The sequence below is a fragment of the Chrysemys picta genome, chromosome 2 (assembly GCF_011386835.1).
Source record: "Chrysemys picta bellii isolate R12L10 chromosome 2, ASM1138683v2, whole genome shotgun sequence".
Taxonomy (NCBI): Eukaryota; Metazoa; Chordata; order Testudines; family Emydidae; genus Chrysemys; species Chrysemys picta.
In genome coordinates, this window is record NC_088792.1 from 49,664,944 (window position 1) to 49,683,252 (window position 18,309).

At 41.6% G+C, this 18,309-nt stretch overlaps 1 protein-coding gene across 15 annotated transcripts in view; it reads left to right on the forward strand.

The window, feature by feature from the left end:
- PPP1R9A (protein phosphatase 1 regulatory subunit 9A) overlaps window positions 1-18,309 on the forward strand; it is a 240,395-nt gene that overhangs the window by 141,908 nt on the left and 80,178 nt on the right. For all 15 annotated transcript variants that reach the window (XR_010599140.1, XM_024101358.3, XM_024101355.3 and 12 more), the window contains exons 3-5: window positions 6,042-6,174; window positions 6,688-6,808; window positions 17,037-17,141. Coding sequence is in view for 14 of the 15 variants with exons in the window: in XM_024101358.3 (XP_023957126.2) it covers window positions 6,042-6,174; window positions 6,688-6,808; window positions 17,037-17,141 (359 nt within the window). In the remaining variant the exon portion in view is untranslated. The remainder of the gene's footprint in view (window positions 1-6,041; window positions 6,175-6,687; window positions 6,809-17,036; window positions 17,142-18,309) is intronic.

Genomic DNA, 18,309 nt, shown 5'->3' on the forward strand with positions numbered 1-18,309 from the left:
GAATCATTAGATCCAATTAGATCCATAGGTCATCCTCTGGCTGAATGCTGACTATAGGGAAAAGAGCCTGTGTGATTCCCCCTATCCATCTGATCAAGCCCATTTTGAGAACCACACAGGAAAATACAACATAATTTTCTGAAACATAGGTTGCAAAGTTTATTTTAAGGTGAATTCCCACACACTCTCAATTTAACAGCCATTGGAATCCATATCTGGGAAGACGTGAACTTTGAAACAATATTGAGCATGCTCTATTAATAATGTCATTGTTAATATTATTTAACAATGAAAATCATATATTTATGTAATAAATTTAGAAAACGTGTTCAAATGTGTAAAATGACGTTTTCCTAGAAATAAGGAGCTTATAAGATAAAATATTCAAAAAAGAAGATATTTATTCACTGATGCATAAAATGCTATTTAACTTCCATTAATTAGAACTTAAAATAGACCACTTGAAAAGCTAATCATTCTTTGGACAGCCAAAACAGAGAGGTTCTTACTGCAGTTAAGGAACTCCTTTTTAAAGACCTGTCCAGATCAGAGGCATTTCTCACCTTTAAAAATCCTTTGCAAATCTACCAGTTACTAAAGATGCCTTATGCAAAAGATTTCTTCCCAAGAAAATTAATCTTTTCAGAACTTGCAAGCCAAGCTGTTATAGCCTGAAATGGTTTAATGTAAAGGTCGAAACCTACTGTTTACTTTTTATGATACCTAGAAATTTCATCCTTTGGATGTACTGTAGCTCCAGTAGGAGAAATTAATAGATCATTCAGGACCTTTTGAAAGAAAAATGTATGTGGTGGGTCCTTATCTGGCAGGCCACAAGTAAAGGAGTTTTTGCCTCTGTAGGAACCGCCTCTGCAGTTGGCGGCAGAGAGGAAAGAAATAGAACGTTTACCTGGATGGAGTAAGGAGGAACAGAAAGTGGCCGGACCAGGTGGGGGGCATTGCTCTTCCAGGTGACCGGGGAGTGGGAGTATTTATACCCAAAACAATTTCATTAAATCCCTCTCTCAGCCAAAATAATTGAGGATGCCTCCTTTTGACAGGTGTCCCGTGCAGGTACTCATTATGGATGGGGTGTGGTTATTAGATAAAATGGATTGGAAGGGGATTTAGAGGAAAGGGATTTCCTTGAGGAAACTGGTGTAAGATCTAAAGTACCAATTGCTCTGGGTAAGTGACTGGTCTCTTAGGCCTGTGAGCAACCTGATGTGGTGGTGTGATTTTTGGTATAAGTCAGCAGTTCTCAACCGGTGGTCTGCGGTTGTCCGTGAACCCTTTCAAGGGGGCCACAGGGCTGAAACCCCGAGCCCTAGTGTCCACCAAGGGGCTGAAGCTGGGAGGTGTGGGGCTGAACCCCCTATCCCCGTCAACACCCCCCCAGTGCCCTCTGCAGGGCAGAAGCCAGGAGGTGCAGGGCTGAAGCCTTGATCCCTGGCGCGCCTCGCGGGCAGAAGCCGGGAGGCTCAGGGCTGAATCCTGGAGCCCCGAGCGCTGGTATCCCCTGTGGGGAAGAAGCCCCTGCGCAGAGTTGGGAACATGGAGAGCATTGCCCCTCCTCTCCCAGACTGCACCACAAAAGCACGGCAGTCCCAGGGGTAGCTCCACACCTCCCCCCCCCATCTCCTCTCCCCGCCCCCTGGCCAGGTCGGATGCAGTAAGCCAGAGCCGGGCAGTGTGGGGCAGCTGCTTCTCTGGCTGGTGTCATGGAGCAGGCAGTGGCAGCATTCCCTCCTCTCCTGCTGGTGCCCTGGGTTGAAGCTGCTCCTCAGTTCCCAGCCCCTTTTGCTCACGCAGCCGGTAGGAGCTGCCTGGGTGGGGAGACCTGGCTCCTTGGCTGGCAGAGCCCTCATGGAACAGGGCCGCAGGGGAGCCCTCCCGGCACACAGCCCATAGCTACTCTCCCTGCACCCTCAGCTATATTCTCCCTGCCCCCTGAGCTACCCCCATGCCCGCACACGTCCCCTGGCTACTCCGTGCCTGCACCCTGAGCTACCCCCTGCCTGCACACAGCCCCAGGTACCCCTCTCCTTGCACCCTGAGCTACCCCCATGCCTGCACACAGCCCCAGCTACCTGTTCCCTGTACCCACAGCCACCCATGTGCACATAGCCCCAGCTACCCCCTCCCTGCACCCTGAGCTACCCCCCTGCCCGCACACAGCCCCTAGCTAGTCTCTCCCTGTACCCACAGCCACCCCTGTGTGCACACAGCCCCAGCTACCCTCTCCCTGCACCCTGAGCTACCCCCTGCCCACACACAGCCCTTAGCTAGTCTCTCCCTGTACCCACAGCCACCCCGTGTGCACACAGCCCCAGCTACCCTCTCCCTGCACCCTGAGCTACCCCCTGCCCGCACACAGCCCCAGCTACCTTCTCCCTGCACCCTAAACTGTTTTCAAACTTTTTGAGCTAAGTCCTGTACCTTTGAGTTATAATTTTTGGTTGTGCCCTCCATCCCCCGCCCCCTAACCCAGACAGGCTGGGTGGCCTGCTGAGGTGAGTCAGGGAGTGGAGGTGGCGTTCCCTCCCCAGACGCCGCCATGTGGAGGTGGCTTGAGCCCTGCCCCCCCCCCAAATAGAAGTCAAACTACACCTATGTCCAAGACCCCTGCCCCGAGGGTCCCACACCCCCACTGGGCCCTGGAGTTTTTATAGTACACCTCTACCTCGATGTAACGCGACCAGATATAACACGAATTCGGATATAACGCGGTAAAGCAGTGCTCCGGGGGGATGGGGCTGTGCACGCCGGTGGATCAAAGCAGGTTCAATATAACGCGGTTTCACCTATAAAGCAGTAAGATTTTTTTGGCTCCCGAGGACAGCGTTATATCGAGGTTGAGGGGGCCTCAGAGAGCAAAAGGTTGAGAACCCCTGGTATAAGTGACCTCTTATCACAAAATCCAGTTTGTCTGAGTGGTAAGATAGATTGGAGAATCTGAGGAGACTGTCTGTGACTCCATGGTAAGACTAGTATCATAATCCAAGAGTTCACATTTGTTACTGGCTTGGTGAAATCTAATTATAGAACACACCAACAGGATGTCTGCCCTGTTTTCTGACCATCTGCACTGAAGCAGGCACTCATGGTTGTGAGTCGCTCCAAAGAGCATGAGGACCTTATCACAATTTCTGTGCTACTAGTAACATAGTATTGTACTACTGGTTTCCTTACAATAATCTCAATATAACTACTATTTTAGGGGAATTAATGGGATGCTGACTAAGTTGCTTCCACAGCACTGCAGAGAAGATTTTATTACCTTGGACAGTAGCATTAATACTTTGACTGCTTTCTTCATGTTTCCAGTGGTATTGCAAGGTTTTCTCAACAGTCCTAATATGAAGGTGATGCATTGTTCTGCCAAGAAAACTTATGATGAGTTTGGCTTCTTGGAGAAAACGTGTTAACTCTAGGCTTAAATCCAAAGCAAAAATGTGCCAAGACACCATCTAAAACTCAATGTGCCTACAAGCTGGAAAGCCATCTCTGACGTGATTATGGAGATTTGTTACACAAAGAAGGCATTCTAGACTGCAGTATGGGTTTAATTGTTGCAGTCTTATTACTTTTACTTCTTTTCAGTCAGTATTTCCAAAGTCAGAAAATATCATATTGCCTCTATATAAATCCATGGTACGCCCACATCTTGAATACTACATGCAGATGTGGTCGCCCCACCTCAAAAAAGATATTGGAATTGGAAAAGGTTCAGAAAAGGGCAACTAAAATGATTAGGGGTATGGAGTGTCCGCCATATGAGGAGAGATTAATAAGACTGGGACTTTTCAGCTTGGAAAAAAGACGACTAGGAGAGATATGGTTGAGGTCTATAAAATCATGACTGATGTGGAGAAAGTAAATAAGGAAGTGTTATTTACTCCTTCTCATAACACCAGAACTAGGGGTCACCCAATGAAATTAATAGGCAGCAGATTTAAAACAAAAAGAAGTATTTTTTCACACAATGCACAGTCAACTTGTGGAACTCCTTGCCAGAGGATGTTGTGAGGGCCAAGACTATAACAGGGTTCAAAAAAGAACTAGATAAATTCATGGAGGATAGGTCCATCAGTGGCTATTATCCAGGATGGTGTCCCTAACCTCTGCTTGCCAGAATCTGGGAATGGGTGACAGCAGATGGATCACTTGATGATTACCTATTCTGTTCCTTCCCTCTGGGACACCTGGCATTGGCCACTGTCAGAAGACAGGATATTGGGCAAGATGGATACTGATCCAGTATGGCCGTTTTTATGTTCTTGTTCTTAGTTCGAAAATGTTATAAAGTTGAGTAATGTATGCCAAAGAAATAAAAAAGATATATTAAATGAGGGGGAGGGAGGGGAGATGGGGAGATTTTTTTTTTCCAGTTGTGTAATTAAAAAAAATAATCATGGAGTGCATCTAGTTTTAGACAGAAGTGTAGTCAATTATGTTGCTCTCTCAGCTGACAAATTGCTAGGTGGGAACAACACAGATTCCACTAACAGTACCATTTAAGCTACAATCATTTTCTTTTACGTGTTCTTCAGGAGCTAAACTTTAAAAGTTGTATCATTCAATGACATTTTTAAAGCAGTTGCTGCCATTTTTATTAAATATTATTTAATAATATTTGCTGCACAAACATTTTTTGTAGTGTGTAAAAGATCTCTCTACCATCAGGTCTGATGAGGAGCAGCCTTTGTTCTGACATTTGATCTCTTTGACTTCTATTAAGAATTCAAACATAAAAGTTGAATGTGAATTTTCAGCTACAGAGTCAGAGCGTGGTGAGTTTAGCCATGGCCCTGCCTTTGGCTTTCCCTGCCCCTTGTGGGGTGATAGCCTTGAGCAGTCCTTGCATGTAGACAATGGTTGATTAGCATCTGAACAGAGCTGCAGTCAGGGAAGGCTTCTTGTGACCTCTCTGTTTTGGTGTTGATCTGGTGAACACATTAATATTTATCATAAATATTCTTTTGCTACCTAATTCTGCCTTCTCTTGTTGAACACTTGTAAAGACAGAAAAGGGGACAGACTGAAATTGTGTGTGGGGTGTGGTTGTGGTGGGGGCATGGTGTGTTTTGTTTAAAGTAACAAATGCAACAATAGATGTAGGACAGAAGAATTTAGATACAATATTTATCTCCAACACTGTATATTTCTTCACTACTGCCACAGTGGGGTAACTAAGTGAACAGAGGGATTATCTAAATAAAACATAGGATCAAAAATTTGAACAACTATCTCCATCTTTCTGACTCCATAACTCTACAGAAGGCCTCAGTAATCCCTAATTAACTTAAAAGCCATCAATCTTTATACTGACTGACAGGTAAACAAATTCAACAAACATACTGCACTTACCGTAGCATTTGAAAAGTTTGTGTGGTTATACACATACACATAGATATTAAACCTGTCATATAATAGACTTGAAATGTTAAATCTGTCTTAATCCCGTAATGCCATACTGTAATCTTAAAATTTAAAAGTACAGCATAATCTTTAATTTTATATGTAAATGTTTTTTCATATTAGCAGTAGTCAGCTTCAGCTTTGGTTTTGTGTGCGCAAATTGGACCCTCAGGAAGAAACATCAGAGTTGAGATTAGATACAAGTTACAGTTAATCATAGTAGTTCCTATGTATTCTACTTTTATAAGTATTTGGAGATCTTTACTACCTAGATGGAGCAATGTTTGATTGGAACCATATGTTTGTATGTTTAATTATTGAAAGGAGTAGAATGACTCAGTCCTTCTAAAACATGTACTGCATTTATAACCACATATGGTAAAAATGAGTTAGTTATATTCAGAATTGGTTTTCAGTCCTTAGCAGACTGTTTGATGAATAAAAAAGCGCTAATTTAAAAACCTGAACTTTGAGGGGAAGAGGGGAGCATTACCTTAAAAACTCATTTCAACCAATGTAATAGAAAAAGTCATAAAAATGGATACATATAGCAGCTATTTTCTTAAGTTAACCATCTTTTCTGGAATGGATAGTTGATCAATACTGGCATATTTTCAAAGGTTTTCAACACATACTCCAATGAAGACTATGACCGGAGAAATGATGAAGTTGACCCAGTGGCTGCATCAGCTGAATATGAACTTGAAAAGCGCGTGGAAAAACTGGAGCTTTTACCAGTGGAACTAGAAAAAGGTATGCATTCTGTGCACTATTTGCAATTTCTCTAAACTGATGTGCAAATCTTTAAAGGGATTGCTGCACTTGCTTAGAGGGCATAACTTTAATTCTCGAGGAATCGTTGCAAATCTCTTGGCTCTTCAGACTGAAAAATATTCAATAATATTATTTAAGGAACCAGCTCAAGGATAATAGTTCTGTATTTCTGTAAGAATGTTGTTTCCTGTAGTTCACCTTACACGTTAATTGACATGATTTTTCATATTAACTTTTCATTCTCCTCTGCAACGTTAGTCATCTTGCCTAACTGTAGTAACCTTTTCCAAATGGCAAATGCAATATTATCTATTTTTGGTGTGTTATTAAAACTGCAGAAAATTAAGGGTCTCACCAAGGAAATAACTAAAAGTTGGTTTAATCACATGAAAAAATCAAAAGAAAACAAAAGCAAGATGCAAATGTACTTCTTTAAATGCCAAATTATTTAAAATCAAACTATATTGCTGCTTTTACTTATCTTCTCCACAGATGAAGATGGACTTGGCATCAGTATTATTGGAATGGGAGTTGGAGCAGATGCAGGCCTTGAAAAACTGGGAATATTTGTCAAAACAGTAACAGAAGGTGGGGCAGCCGAAAGAGATGGCAGGTAAACTAGATTCAGTGTTTGGAATCTTCCTCAACAATGGTTCTTATGGATATTGATTTTTGTAGAAAATAATTTCTGGTTGTTTGCATATGGCAAAAAGTTGTGTGTAATTTTATAACTAGAAATTTGAGTTAGTGTTATGGCCCAAATGTTCTAATCTGGGTACCTAAAGGTAGGCTTCTAAATAAAAGTAGCGACCTGAAATTTCAGAAGATAATTATTTTGATTATCTCACTTACGATGCTTTAAAGAGGCTAGATTTGCAGATGATGGTTGCTCACAACTTCCTGAAAACCAAGCCCCTTTAGCATATGGTTGGTTTTCCAAAATCAAGTTGGTTGTCCAAAATCAGAAGTGCTGAAACATTTATAATGTCTTTGAATGGTGGTGAGTGCCTGCAGCTCCCATTGGCTTCAAAGAGAATTTTGGATGGTCAGTATCTATAAAAAAAAGTTCCTCAGCAACATTTTTCTAGTTTTTTCTGTGCCATTTTGTGCCCTTAAGTTCCTCATTTCTCACTTAACATGTACTTTTTGAAAATCTCTAGTGCAGAGTGATCTTCAGTATTATAAATTCTTCTTTGAGTGATTGCACACGTGCATTCCAGCTCTTGGTAACTTTACTCTTTGCAAGGTGGTGTCAGGAAATAAATCAATGGGGATGTGGCACGTCTGGCCAATAAATGGTTGATGCAAACAAAAGTGCTTTTACTGAAGCTTTTACTTTATTTAGTCTCCAGCACTTACACATGTCTGCAACAGGTTAAGAGAGCACCCCAAATAAACCCCAGATTAATATTTACGCAAGATCGTCAGGAGGTCTCGAGTGGATATCTGTAGACTTCTGGTGGCCACCCTTCCGTCTGCAGGGGAACTTGAGAGGGATCCCTCTGAAGTGTTCCAAGTATTCAAATGTCCACCAAGCTCAGACCTCTTCCCCCTTTTATACCCAATTACATAGCTTGTTCATAAACAAAACCAAAAAATCCTGCTGAGCAGAAGTTGTGTGGAGTTTTCCAGCCAGTGAATTTTCCATCGGTTAACCAGATGTATTTCACATAGCAACAGTTAAAATGTTGCCAGACTTCCGATCGTGCAAAACCTCATGCTTCAGCAATTTTGAGAAGCTCAAGTCTGGAGGGCCCCTGGCCATGCTTACTCCTCGTGGGCATTCACTTCCCCTGCCCCTCCTGGCCTGTTAGTTGTGCTAAGGTTTCAGTAGTTGCCTTTTTAGCTGCCTTCAGCAATAAGCATAATAATTGGCATTCCAGCTGCTGGCAGTGGTCTAGGAATGTTACTAGGCCAGGGATTGGCAACCTTTCAGAAGTGGTGTGCTGCGTCTTCATTTATTCACTCTATTTTAAAGTTTCCCGTGCCAGTCATACATTTTTAACGTTTTTAGAAGGTCTCTTTCTATAAGTCTATAATACATAACTAAACTATTGTGGTATGTAAAGTAAATAAGGTTTTTAAAATGTTTAAGAAGCTTCATTTAAAATTAAATTAAAATGCAGAGCCCCCCGGACCAGTGGCCAGGACCCGGGCAGCATGAGTGCCACTGAAAATCAGCTTGCGTGCCCCCTTCGGCACGCGTGCCATAGGTTGCCCACCCCTGTACTAGGCTATGGGCTATCAAAAATCTCCCCCCTAAAAATTCACCCAGCTCATGAACAGTTCCTGTGTTTTTCAGTAGATCAGGATCACTTTCAGTATCAAGTGTTCCCATTCGGCCTTCTTGTCTGCCCCAAGAGTGTTCCTTGAGGTACTGGCAGTGGTCGCAGCTTACCTTCGACATATGGGCATAATCATTTTTCTATACCTCAATGACTGGCTACTCCAGGGCCAATCTTATAATGAGATTTTTACCACTATAAAGATGATGAGATCTCAGTTCCGCAAGCTAGGATTGCTGCTCAACTTTGAGAAATTCACTTTGAGCCTGGTACAAAGAGTGGAGTTCATAGGAGCCTTCGTAGACACTATATCAGCTAGGGCTTATCTTCCCTCCAACAGATTCTCCTTGTTAGCAGATCTCATCTCAAAGATTCAAATCAGCCTACAGACATCAATAAGACGTTGTCTTCAATTGCTTGGATGTATGGCCTGCACCTTTGTGACACCACATATGAGGCTCCTCCTTCGATGTTTGGGGGCTGGTTCAGGACTATTTATACTCCAGACAAACACAGCCTGCACAAGTTGGTGTTGGTTCCTCATCAGGGAGATCATACTAGATTTTTGCTTTGGCCCCTTTAATATTTGTCCTCAATTGACTAATGCTCAGGCAGCTGAGAAAGAACTCTCTGATGTTCTTTCCAAAACACTTCATTCATTTGAGACAGGTGTACACAGCTCTCTGAATATGGAGCAGCCTATCCCTGAATATGGAACATCTGTTGTGCATCAGCTCTGGTGGTTCCTTCAACCTCATCCTTATATGGTAATCAGTAAGCATAATAATCAAAAGACCATCTTTTAGCAATAAATATGAATATATTTTGAGGGATGTCTCAAATATCCTAGAATAATTAAATAAAAATTGGGGTGGGATTTCTAATATTGTAATTTTTAGATAAGAAAAGTACTTCAGTAGCTGCAGTAAATTTTTCATGTCTTTCTGCAAAAGTCAGCAGATTACTCCGGGTATTACTTGCCCTCGGAGAAGATGAGAAACCTGTAGTGTGGGAATTCCGAGTGACTGAGCACCACTGTCTTAATTCATGCTGCTCTAGACATAGCAGATGTTGGGTAGTTGCCATGTAAAGGGCATTCTGTGGTAAATGTCATTGGCCAATTTAACCAGAGAGCTTGCTGTAAGCTCCAGTCCAAATTAAGAATAGGTTGATAGATAGATAGAGGCAATAAAAAATGAAGGAATCCGTGGACAAACTGAATATGAAATACCAATACTCTTATCACATGTGATAGGGTAACTGACTATTGTGTATAAATAATCTCCCAGTTCAAGTACAGGACAGGTGTAGTGGATGATGTGTCATTTGAAAATATTTTTCTGATAATAAATTTACCTGAGAACAGCTGCTGAGGAATGTGTAACAGTTCACAACTTGAAACATATACTAAATTATATCTCTGCAAAATTTGAATTCACATTTTTAGGACCTAATTCTGCAACCTTTCTGATATTGAGTAGCAATTATGCAAGTTGTTCCAGCAACTTAAATTAGTTCATATGGGTGAATAACTGCTGTTCCCTGTAAGTGAGGCTTGAAGAACTGGCCCTTAGAAAATAATAGAGAAACCACCAATTTCTTTCATAATAATAAAATGCTGTTAAACTTTTTATTTTTAAGTCTTTGTCACTTGTAAACCCGTCTCCCATTTGATACTTAATTTGTGTACACACAGACACGTGAGAAATAGCATGTTGTTATTCAGATTGGTGCCAAGCCATTCAACACATCTCTAAAAATGAGTCAGGAACAGGATGGCGGAAGAAGGAAATGGGGGGGAAAGGTTAAAATAACTGTCTGGAAATTAATTGCAACTGATGTAATAATATACATCTCTCTGTTATATAAACTGGTGTAAAAAATATATATATATAAAAATAAAATAAATGAATAGCCACCCTTCATCTTCATATCTATCATAAAAATTCCTTTAATATTTAGAAAAAAGGATGCTGTTGATTCTGCTGTTTAAAAAAAGATTTTAGGACTGAATTTTTCCTCCTGCTCCTTTGTCATTTAATGCTAATTTTGTAAAGACAGTGACCTATGTGCACCATCCAATACAAACCTGACAAAGTCATCTTGACAGTTATATCTTCAAAATCCCAGATGGATAAAGAGAGAGGAAAGAATTCAATTTACTGAAAAGGAACTCTGATTATTTTATTCTGTAATTTTAACATACATTTAACATGTTACCTCTACATTTTTTATTAGCACTTTTATTCCATTTTTACATATTAAGGCCTGAGTTTCAAAAGGTCAGATACAAAATGGATGCTAATACACGTAAGTATGTTTGCCTAATTTCTGTACAGTTCCATATGCAAATTGTGAATTTCCACTTGCAAATGACCAGCTAGTTGACAAACTGGCCATTTGTGCACAAATAACAGATTTGCATGTGGAATCATGTTAATTGCAAAAGTAGTTTTAGCAAGGAAAAATGCACATTAATTTTTTTTGCACTGGCCTTTTGACAAACCAGTTCTTAATTACATAGAAAATCTTATTAGTATTGCTTATTTTGGTAGTGTCTCCAGGGTCAAGGATTCTTTCCAAACATAGAATAGAATAAGACACGATTGGAAAATAAATGTGATTACTCTTACATATTATATAGGAATACTTACTTGGCATCATATAGGAAATGTCCTTTTGGATGGCACATATTATGTATTTGGAGGATTAAGAAGACTGAAATAAGAGATGGAAATAGATTAGTAAGCAGCAAAGAAAAGAAATACAGAGAGAAGTAATAACCAAAGTGGGCTAATGGACAAAAAGACTCAAAATCTGTCAGTCTTTTTATATTATTGACGTACACCTCTACCTCGATATAACGCTGTCCTCGGGAGCCAAAAAATCTTACCGCATTATAGGTGAAACCGCATTATATCGAACTTGCTTTGATCCGCCAGAGTGCGCAGCCCCGCCCCCCCGGAGTGCTGCTTTATCGCGTTATATCAGAATTCGTGTTATATCGGGTCACATTATATCGGGGTAGTGGTGTATGTTCAATGTAACGGCAACAGTTACATGTATAAAAATGACATAGAGTTCTGAAAGGTGGGCGGGGGGGGAGTGGAGTTGCAAAGATGCAGTTTGTACGCTTCCACAAAAGCAATATTTTCAAAATTTGCTATGTCCAGCTGGGAAATAATCCACTGATCCACAGTGACAGTATGAACTTTGAAGCTACCAAAGTAGCTCTAAGGAGCCATTTTTGCTCAGCAGTATAGTCCAAAAAGTTGGGAGATGTTATTCAAAATGCATGTAGAAATGTGAGGTGTTATGCCAAAGCTGAGAGTGAAATTATTTTTAGTACTCCTTCGCAAAATGTAGTTTCTAATTTGCATTCCCGGAGCATGTGGTTCTGAGGTCCTATGGAAAACTTCCATTATTAGGTATTTATGCTCAGGAAAAAGTGCCATTTTTAAATATCTTGACTTAAAATAAGAAATTTTCATCTGCTCTGTTTCTGTTGGTTCTTTTTAAATCTGTGTTATCTGATATAGTAGTTCACATACAGATGCTTGAAAATGTGTTTCTTTTACTATTTTTATATCCTTTTTCATTTGGAAAACTTAGAATTTGTATGTTTCTAGCAGAGCTGAATTTGATATGGCTCTCTTCCCTCCACGTACCTTTAATAAATGATGATGCTATCTCTGCCCTAGGGATGCATGTTGTGTGTATTGCAGAACAAAAAGAGTAGCAATTCATTTTTTTTTAACTTTGTCACATGGAGCAGTAGATTGTGTTATAAATAGATGTTTAAAATCTAGGAGATTCTTCCCCTGGTAAAACAATATAAGGCTTTATCCTTCATTCCTTGTACACCCAAGACTTCCTTTCATAGATTCATAGACTTTAAGGTCAGAAGGGACCATTATGATCATCTGGTCTGACCCCCTGCACGCTGCAGGCCATAAAACTGTCCCCGCCCCTTCCCTGGACTCTGCTGCTGAAGTCCCCAATCCTGTTATTAGTGACCTCAATCGGCAGAGACCCTCCTGCTAGAGATCCCTGCCCCATGCTGCGGAGGAAGGCGAAAAACCTCCAGAGGCTCAGCCAATCTGCCCTGGAGGAAAATTCCTTCCCGACCCCAAATATGGCGATCAGTAAGACCCCGAGCATATAGGCAAGAGTCTCCATCCTGACCCCTTTTAACCATTATGCTATTTACCTACCATTGCTTGGTTTTCCTTGACAACTATGTTTTACCATTAAACCATTCCCTCCATAAACTTATCTAACTTAATCTTAAAGCCAGACAAATCCCTCGCCCCCACCGTTTCCCTCGGAAGGCCGTTCCAATATTTCACCCCTCTAACGGTCAGAAACCTTCGTCTAATTTCAAGCCTGAACTTCCCCACGGCCAGTTTATATCCATTCGTTCTCGTATCCACGTTAGTACTAAGCTGGAATAATTCATCTCCCTCCCTTGTATTAATCCCTCTAATATATTTAAAGATAGCAATCATATCCCCCCTCAGCCTTCGCTTTGTCAGACTAAACAACCCAAGCTCCTCTAGTCTCCTTTCATACGTCAGGTTTTCCATTCCTCTGATCATCCTAGTGGCCCTTCTCTGCACCCGTTCCAGTTTAAGTTCATCTTTTTTAAACATGGGAGACCAGAACTGCACACAGTACTCCAAATGAGGTCTCACCAGCGCCTTGTACAACGGAAGCAGGACCTCCTTATCCCTACTAGATATACCTCGCCTAATGCATCCCAAGACAGCATTGGCTTTTTTCACCGCCACGTCACACTGTCGACTCATAGTCATCCTGCGGTCTACAAGTACCCCTAGGTCCTTCTCCTCTTCCGTTACTTCTAACCAATGCGTCCCCATCTTGTAACTAAAATTGTTATTGGTCATCCCCAAATGCATCACCTTACACTTTTCACTATTAAATTTCATCCTATTTCTGACACTTCAATTCACAAGCTCATTCAAGTCTCCCTGCAGGATATCCCTATCCTCTTCCGAATTTACAACGCCTCCCACCTTCGTATCATCCGCAAACTTTACCAGCCTACTCCTGCAATCGGTTCCGAGGTCAGTTATAAATAGATTAAATAAAATGGGTCCCAAAACCGAACCTTGGGGAACTCCACTGGTAACCTCCCTCCAACCTGACAGTTCACCCTTCAATACGACCCGCTGCATTCTCCCCATTAACCAATTCCTTATCCATCTCTGGATTTTCATATCGATCCCCATGTTTTTCAGTTTAACCAATAATTCCTCATGGGGTACAGTATCAAACGCTTTACTGAAATCCAGGTATATTAGGTCCACCGCATTTCCCTTATCTAATAAATCCGTTACTTTCTCAAAGAAGGAGATCAGATTCGTTTGGCACGATCTGCCCTTCGTAAAACCATGTTGTAAATTATCGCAATTGCCACTACCCTCCAGGTCCTCAACTAGTTTCTCCTTCAAAATTTTCTCTAACACCTTGCACACTACAGATGTTAAACTAACAGGCCTATAGTTACCCGGATCACTTTTTTTCCCTTTCTTGAAAATAGGAACCACATTAGCTATTCTCCAGTCTAACGGGACCACCCCCGAGTTTACAGATTCATTAAATATTATCGCTAACGGGCCTGCTATTTCCCGCGCCAATTCCTTCAATATTCTCGGATGAAGATCGTCCGGTCCTCCCGACTTAGCCCCATTAAGGCGTTCAAGTTTTGTTTCTACCTCGGATACGGTAATCCCCCATCCCAAACGCCCCTCTGTAATGGTGCTAGTATCCCTAATCCCTTCATTGGCCTCATTAAACACCGACGCAAAATATTCATTGAGATATTGCGCCATGCCTAGATTGTCTTTAATCTCCTCTCCGGCAATAGTCTTCAGCGGTCCCACTTCTTCTTTCTTTGCTTTCTTCCTGTTTATGTGGCTGTAAAACCTCTTACTATTGCTTTTAATTCCCCTCGCTAGGTCCAATTCTACACGGCCTTTGGCCTTTCTCACTCTATCTCTACATTCTCTGACTTCACTTTGGTACATTTCCTTACTGATCCCTCCCCTCTTCCACTCTTTGTACGCTTTCTGTTTTTTCCTAATCGCCCCTTTGAGTCGGTCGCTCATCCAGCTCGGTCTAAATCTCTTGCTTGGTAATCTTTTCCCCTTTTTGGGAATACAGGCCTCCGACAGCTCATGCATCTTTAACTTAAAGTAATCCCAGGCTTCTTCTGCCTTTAAATCCATTAATACGTTTGCCCAATCCACTTCCCTTACCAGTCCCCTTAATTTGTTAAAATTGGCCTTTTTAAAATTATAAACCCTAGTCTTTGACTTGATTCTGTTACTCCTTCCCTGTATTTTAAACTGAATTAGCTCATGATCACTGGAGCCCAAATTGTCCCCTACTACCACTTCCTCAACGAGGTCCTCACTACTTACCAGAATCAAATCTAAAATGGCCTCCCCCCTCGTCGGTTCAGCTACCACTTGATGGAGGAATTGATCAGCAAGCACATCTAGGAACATCTGAGCCCTATTATTGCTACTAGCGTTTGTTCCCCAATCTATATCCGGGAAGTTAAAGTCCCCCATAATTACACAGTTTCTATTAGTAATTACTTCTCTAAGCACATTAAATAGTTCCTTATCCATATCCTGGGTCGATCCTGGAGGTCTATAGCACACTCCAAGCACTATCCCCGGAGAGGCTCTAGAAGTCCTATTACCCATTGTGAGTATTGCCCAAATGGACTCTGTGTTGTCTAATCCATCCACTATTATTTCTTTACAGTTTATTTCACTATTGACATACAATGCCACCCCCCCACCTTTACCTCTGTTCCGGTCTTTCCTAAACAGCGCATACCCCTCCATACCTGTGTTCCAGTCGTGACTGTCATTCCACCACGTTTCCGTTATTCCTACGATATCTGGTTTCAGCTCTTGGACCAGGAGCTCCAATTCCTCCATTTTATTACCTAGGCTTCTGGCATTGGTGTATAGACACCCTAATGTATGTCGTTTAGCCCGTCTCCCATTAGTAGCACTATATGTTGCGGGCCTCCTAGTGTCCGTCCCTCCTGTCCTTCCTATGTCCAATCTCATCTCCCCAGCTATGTCTCCTCTCATTTTACTCACCTTCTCCATACTGGAATCTGGCGTGGAGATTAACTGTGCATCTCCCAACCGTCTCCCCAAACTTGCTAGTTTAAAGCTCTTTTGATAAGATGAGCCAGCCTCCCTCCCAGAAGTCTATTTCCTTCCCTACTCAGGTGAAGCCCATCCCGCGAGAACAGGTGTCTGTCCCCGAAAGCCTCCCAGTGTCCATACATCCCAAAGCCCTCCTTATAGCACCACTCCCTTAGCCAACTATTTATTCTCACAATCCTATCAGCCCTTTGCTGCCCTTCCCTCGGAACGGGCAGAATCCCACTAAAGATAATCTGAGCCTCTATCTCCTTGAGCGTCTTCCCCAGCCTGGCATAATCTCCCTTGATCCTCTCTAACGAGAACCTAGCCGTATCATTCGTTCCTACATGAAGGATTATCAGGTAATTTTCAAGTAATTGAGAATTCCTAGTATGCAGGGGATGCAAGATCAGACCTCTTAAAGGTAATTTGAAAGACTAATATACCCTATCTGAAGTTTAAGCATAATCTACTGAGCAGTGGCCCTTTAGATACATTATAGATTATTAAAATATTCTTTTGCTCTAAAGAATACTCAGTTTTCAAGTAGCATGAAATACTAAAACTGCAGTTTACATTGTTCTTCAAGATTGCTTAGAAAAGGACAATGTGTAAGTTATTCAAGTATCTCAAAGTATGTCTACACTACAGCCGCTATAGCAACATAGCTCTGATGCTTCAGCTGTGTCACTGTAGTACCGTAGCTGACACTTCCTACATCAATGGAAGGGTTTTTTCCCTCAGTGTAGTTAATCCACCTCTCCTAGAGTTGGCAACCAGGTCTACGGACAAATTCTTCCATCAGCTTAGCTGTGTCTACACTCTGGCCTAGGTTGACCTAACTACGGCATACAGTCCTGAGAGATGTAGCTAGGTCACTTTAACTTTTAAGTATAGACCAGGTCTGAGTTTAGTTTTGTAATGTTCCAGATTCAGCAATTTGTTTTACCTGTGATTACATACAGTACTACTGATATGGAGGATGGAGGAATGTAATTACTCATAATACTAAGGTTGTCTAAAGTTGTAATTATGTGGTAACTGTACACAGGCAGTGACATAATTTTGTATTTTTTTCCTTGCTGTTGCTTCCAGTACTCAGCAATAGTAAATAGCAAAGCATGCTTTGCCCCACTTCAGGAATGCATTTAAGCACGTGCTCACATACCAATGAAGTCAGCCCTTTCCTGAATTGGGGCCTGTATCACATACAAATATGCTGCATAATGTTGTAGGGATGGTATATGCCTCCATTGTTTGTATTTTGGTGAAACTTCAAACACTTTTTAAAAAGCTACAATGATTGCTTCCTTTTATGTTTTGATGAGTAATTTAGGGATTTTATTTGTTTTTCTGAAAGGATCCAAGTAAATGACCAAATTGTAGAAGTGGATGGAATCAGTCTGGTTGGCGTTACACAAAATTTTGCTGCAACAGTTCTCAGAAACACCAAAGGAAATGTCAGGTGAGTAAATATGTTTGAAGAAAAACACACTGGTGGTACTAAACATTTCAAATTATCTAGTTGCTTCCATTAGGAGTCTCAATTTCTTGAGGTAGGAGCAATACAAGAAAGTGGAAAGGGAGAGGGCTCTATGTCCTTTTAACCTGTGACATCTCTGCTGGGACTCCCAGGAATGGTATAAATGATATTAATTTTTTGTGATGTGACTACGTGATAATTAAGATTTGGACGGAAACCACAGGTTGGGTCAGATCCTCAGTTGCTGTAATTTGGTAAAACTTGATTTCTTTCAAAGGATTTAAACCAGGCTCTGACCCATTGTTCACATAGGCCACCAAATAGGTGTCAGTTAGATGGAAACCTCAAGGAGAATCATTACCATTACTATCCCAATACTGATTCACTGAGCCACCCTTTCCCTAGTACTTGCTCTGGGTTTATCCCCATATCAGATAGTTTGTCTACCTCCTTGCTATCAAATGTGTTATTCATTTGATTAGCTCCTGTTAGTTTAAAAGGGATTGTTGCAAGTGTCAGTAAAATAGTGAACAGGCTAGAAAATATTGTAAAAGTCACTGAGTAAAATTCTTAATACAAGATGTAAATTCATAATGCAAAAATGTAAAATACTTGTAAGAACCATAATACAATAATGTGATTATTCCCCTCAATTCGGCACTGGTGAGGCCACATCTGGAGTATTACATCCAGTTTTAGGCCCCCCACTACAGCAAGGATGTGGACAAATTGGAGAGAGTTCAGCAGAGGGCAACGAAAATGATTAGGGGGCTGGGGCACGTGACTTATGAGGAGAGGCTGAGGGAACTGGGCTTATTTAGTCTGCAGAAGAGTGAGGGGGGATTTGATAGAAGCTTTCGACTACCTGAAGCGGGGTTTCAAAGAGGATGGAGCTAGGCTGTTCTCAGAGGTGGCAGATGACAGAACAAGAAGCAATGGTCTCAAGTTGCAGTGGGAGAGCTCTAGGTTGGATATTAGGAAAACCTATTTCACTAGGAGGGTGGTGAAGCACTGGAATGGGTTACCTAGGGAGGTGTTGTAATGTCCATCCTTAGAGGTTTTTAAGGCCTGGCTTGACAAAGCCCTGGCTAGGATGATTTAGTTGGAGTTGGTCCTGCTTTGAGCAGGTGCTTGGACTAGATGACCTCCT